Source organism: Oncorhynchus tshawytscha, linkage group LG11 (assembly GCF_018296145.1).
Source record: "Oncorhynchus tshawytscha isolate Ot180627B linkage group LG11, Otsh_v2.0, whole genome shotgun sequence".
In the NCBI taxonomy this organism is placed as follows: domain Eukaryota; kingdom Metazoa; phylum Chordata; class Actinopteri; order Salmoniformes; family Salmonidae; genus Oncorhynchus; species Oncorhynchus tshawytscha.
In genome coordinates, this window is record NC_056439.1 from 37,692,329 (window position 1) to 37,697,335 (window position 5,007).

General features: G+C 40.9%; 1 protein-coding gene across 1 annotated transcript; it reads right to left on the bottom strand.

The window, feature by feature from the left end:
• Window positions 1–226: 226 nt before the first annotated feature.
• Window positions 227–2,893, bottom strand: LOC112261958 (hepatocyte nuclear factor 3-beta). The gene is made up of 2 exons (XM_024437610.2): window positions 2,566–2,893; window positions 227–1,808 (listed from the first exon to the last, which is right to left on the bottom strand). The coding sequence occupies exons 1-2, from the start codon at window positions 2,635–2,637 to the stop codon at window positions 624–626; spliced, it is 1,257 nt and encodes a 418-aa protein (XP_024293378.1). The 5' UTR covers window positions 2,638–2,893; the 3' UTR covers window positions 227–623.
• Between the last annotated feature and the right edge of the window lie 2,114 nt (window positions 2,894–5,007).

Sequence of the window (5,007 nt, forward strand, 5' to 3'; positions counted from 1 at the left end):
GAGATGCTAATGTTGATATTTTCAATAAAAACGAATATAGTCATTCTAAGTCAAATATATAAGACATATCCATGGGTTTATCTGGTGCTGCCACTGTTGATGCTGCTACTGGTATAGGCCTATGCATACAACTACTACAACCACTACTACTAATAATATTTAATATTTTATTATTATCATAATTGTATTACTGCGTAGGCTATACATAAAAAAATCCACCATTGTGTTCAGAAGAAAATCCAAATAACACTTTAATATAGATTCTGTTCTTGTTGTCAACTACAACAATACACATTTACAAGCCATAAATAAGAATTACACAAATGATTGAAGAACTTCAGTCTCCCACAATGCATTAAAATCATTTAAAATTCCCGCTATTCAGATGCATTTTACAGTAGGCTAATCATCTTTTGGTCCATTCTCAAAGCAGACTTTTAAACAGATTTTTGACACATTATTATTAACATCCCTTTACAAAATAATTACTAAACCAACTTGACAACTAAATCAGTGGGAAACGTCAAAAATATATGGAATAGGCCTACATAATATGCACAAACTATAATTTTACAAATTTACAAATTGCTGAAAAAGGTCTGTTTGAGGTTTGGGGTCAACGTTTATGAGGAGTTCATAATAGGCCTGGAGTAGACGCCATGATAGTAAGATGCATCAGCGGGTATTGACGAGGAATCTAAGCCCGTTTTGCCCATTGAACCCATGGATAGCGCCCCGGCCATGGGGGAACCGTAGCCGGAATAGTGCATCACCTGCTCGTAAGTCTTTAGATCCATTTTGTGATGCTGTTGCTCCGATGACATAAGGTTGTTGATGGAAAAGGGGTGGTTGAACGAGTAGTGATGCTCGGGTTTCAGGTGTGCTTCGTGTGCGAGGACCGAATGGTGCTGGGACATGAGGTGTCCATGTGCCTGGGAATGGGACACCGGTGAGGTAGCGTGCTCTGGACTCAGAGCCTGGGTCGACTTCATGTCTGACAGAGACCTTTTGTGGTCGTTGGGGGACAGGTTGGAATGGGGGGACTCGTTGCCGTTGCAACTCTCCGAGCTGCTGTTGGAGCCGCCTTCTGATGTCTTCCGACCCGACTCCTTGCACATCTTCTTTTGGCCGGCACACTTAAACCGTTTCTGCCTCCTCAGATAGCAGCCGTTCTCGAACATGTTCCCCGAATCCGGGTGGAGGGTCCAAAACGAGCCCTTTCCGGGCTTATCTGGGGATCGAGGCACTTTGAGGAAACAATCATTGAAGGATAGAGAGTGGCGAATTGAGTTCTGCCAGCGTTGCTGGTTCTGTCGGTAGAACGGGAAAAGGTCCATGATCCACTGATAGATCTCAGCCAGCGTTAGCATCTTGCTGGGGGACTGTTGGATAGCCATAGTGATGAGGGAAATGTAAGAGTATGGGGGCTTGGCGTGAGTGTAGCTCCTCCGGTATGTCTTGGGATCCCTAGATCTGTTGATGCTGGACTGTCCATACATGGGGCTCATGGCGTTCATGTTGGCGTAGGAGGAGGTTAGGGAGTTCATGGACTGAGGCTGCGCGGTCATGGGGCTCATGTTGGGGCTGAGCGCAGCGCTCATGGCTGTCATGCCCGCGCCCATGCTGTTCATGGCTCCGGAGCCTGGTGACATGCCGGCCATGGAGGGGCTCATGGCTGTGTTCACGTATGACATGTTCATGGAGTTGGCTGCCATGTTGGCCGTGGTGCTCATGCCCGACATGCTCATGTAGGTGTTCATTGAGTTCATGCCCAGGCCTGTGTTCATGTTGCCAACCGAGGAGTAACACTAGAAAGCAAGACGGAAAACAAAGATTGTTAGCCTGTTATGTATTGAGATTTTAGGAAGTTTGACACTACAGCCTATAGATGTGTAGTATACTTAATATAGCTATGCTACTAAAATAATAACAGTAGTCTAATATCAGCAATAATAATAACAATCAACAACAATACGATCATCATTAGGCCTATTATTTAAACGGTGTGATAATAAATTGGTGTGAAAAAGCAAGCAATCCCGCTGCAGTTTCGTGCTCTGTTGAAAGTCAAAATTTGGTAAAGAACATTTCTTGACAGTAATATAATTCACTCAATGATGTGACGAATTGTAATGTCTAGGCAACATCAAGCAAGTAAAAACGAAGAGTTGTCACCATGTCTTACCTCAGCTAAAAATCTTAAAAATAGAAACTCGATCAACTTGTTCTAGTGTGTAATAAGCATAGGCTATATGTGGACGATATTAGGCTAAATAACCTGCAACACAAATATTTGCTCCATGGGTAAAAAAATAAAATAATTTAAAACTGTGTATGATTTTGTAAAGATAAATGTAGACATATGCAATTACAATCTGAGTAAAACGTTTCCCCAACATGTCAAGAACATCTTTGTTAGGATAGTGCGGTGAGTTGAGATGGAGCAGGATTTGGAGGCGCCTCAAGTCAATATTTGATCACAAAGTTAATATTATCTCTGGGCTAATATTGAATTGTATAAAATGGGATCGGCTTTAGACGAAAAAATATATTTAAGGTACCCACCTCGGGCTCTCCGTAGTAGGTGCTCCAGTCTGTGTGTTCGTGTCCTTCCATTTTAACTGCTCCAAGCATCATGGAAGTTCCGAATAGTTTTCAAACCGTTTCTCCGCAGAAGAAATGGCAAAACGCGCTCTAACAGACGGTGATTTGGGACCACGGGGTATTCGGGTCGATGGTAGCCTATGCTCTGTCAAGGACTGGCGCATGTGTGGTCTGTCTTTCAGCCAGCCGTGCCCAGGGGCGCTGAAAAGCGTCTGGTGATGACTGGAGTTGAAATGACGTTCAAAGCTGGCTGCAAACGCTATGATATAGGTATGTTCGCCAGTCGAGCCTCCAATCCCTAGCCTACTTCTTCGCTTGCCCTATTTGAATAATCTCCTCACACCTAGGCGTGAGAATCCTCGACTTGCCCCCCTATTGTACACCTGTGCGAACTAAAAAGAACAGCCTCATGAAAAGATTCACTATAAACTAATCTTATTTAAAGTCAGAAAATGGGGGTGGGGGGGATTTTAAGTGCTGCTTTAACGCTGCTTTTTCATCGTGCTCGTTATTTATCCTGTGATGTTATTTTTCAGACGTTGCTTGAAAAAGTAATTTAAAAGCATCTTAATTGTTTTTTCCCATCAAGGCCTGAGGTCTTTATTAGTATTTGACGAGGAAATGTACTTGTTCACTAGTCTACTCCTTCTCATTGAAGTGTTATAACAAATTAACCGAATTAAAAATAGCTTTGGTGAGGCGATAGAGCAATTATGTAGTTTAAGTTTATCACTTAGTCGATATAATTTGTAGCCTAAACAAAAAATTCAGGGTATTCAACCAGTTTTACAGTAAGAACTCATTATTGGCCCCTGAAGAATAATATTGATATTTTAAACCCCTATTGCGCAAGCAATAATCCCACATGGGCCTAATATGTATAGCAAATATATATATTATTATTATTTAACTAGGCCAAACCCGGACGACGCTGGGCCAATTGTGCGCTGACCTATGGGACCCCCAATCACGGCCGGTTGTGATACAGCCTGGATTCGAACCAGGGTGTCTGTAGTGACGCCTAGAGTACCAAGATGCAGTGCCTTAGACCACTGCGCCACTCGGGAACCTCCATATTGCCAGTTTATATTTATTTTAATTTTATAAGGTAGTATTCACTTGGCTGCTTCTATTGCTCTTAAATGTGTGGACTAAAATAGGCCAGATAAAGTATAGTCCGTGTGCGCGCGTGAGGGTCAAGGTGTGGACTATTGATTGCTGAGGACACACGCGCTGCTGTTAGCTAGATACATTTAAACAAAGTAAAGTTTATTCAATGTGTTTGAGCACTGACGATTTAACGGATCACCTCAACGTAGGCCGTCATTGTAAAATAAGAATGTGTTCTTAACTGGTTTGCCTAGTTAAATACATTTTAAATAAAACAACATTTAAAAATTGAAGGCAGGAAGGCTCAGGGAGAATGATTTAGGCTAGAATAAAATCATCCAGCCAATTATAATAATCAATATTATAATTGTCCATATTTTCTCCCTGTCCACATTTCCCCCCTACATATTTTATAAAACATAATAACGACAATGTTTTAAGGTTTCTCTATTATCAAATCAAACGAAAATTAATCGTTTTTTTAATTAGGCTATTTCTATGGGTTTGTTTAAGAAGATTGAAGTTTCATAGCGCCCTCTCTTGGTTATATTTGTCCAACAATAATAGTTCGGCGCATTTGGTTATAAAACAACACCCTTTAACATCTATCTATACACTCCCTATACACTCACTAGACTATATACACACACACTCACACACACTACATAGACACTCCAACACAAAACCCACACACACATTCTCAGACACTACACATATATATACACATACATACATACATCTACTTTTTTTTCGTACTTGTCCCTGGCGGGAATCAAACCAATTTGGGACATTTACATGAGCGAATGTGTGGAGGGGATACGCTGGTTTACAATTAATTACAGAATTAGCTAAATATCTTACATTATGTTGTCCAGTTGGTCATGTATAAAGCAAATTGTCATCCTTAAAATGTGTTTCATAATGACTTTCCTTCAACATTCCTTTGTGACAGTCTGGCCAGTCACATTTGACCCTATTTATGTATAGACCTGAGAAGTTTGGAAACAGGTCAATGACGTTGGCGTTGCAAGTGCCATACTCTACCAACTGAGCCACACCGGACCAATTATCTATCCTGATGCCTAGTCACTTTACCCTGACTTCATGTACATATCTACTTCAAATACCTCATACCTCTATTTCATTTTATTCCTCGTGTTACTATTATTATTTTTTAACTCTCCATCGTTGAGAAGGGCTCGTAAGTAAGCATTTCATGGTAAAGTATACACCAGTTGATGTGACAAATACAATTTAATTTGATTTTTTTACTAACTCCCTGTCATGCAGCGA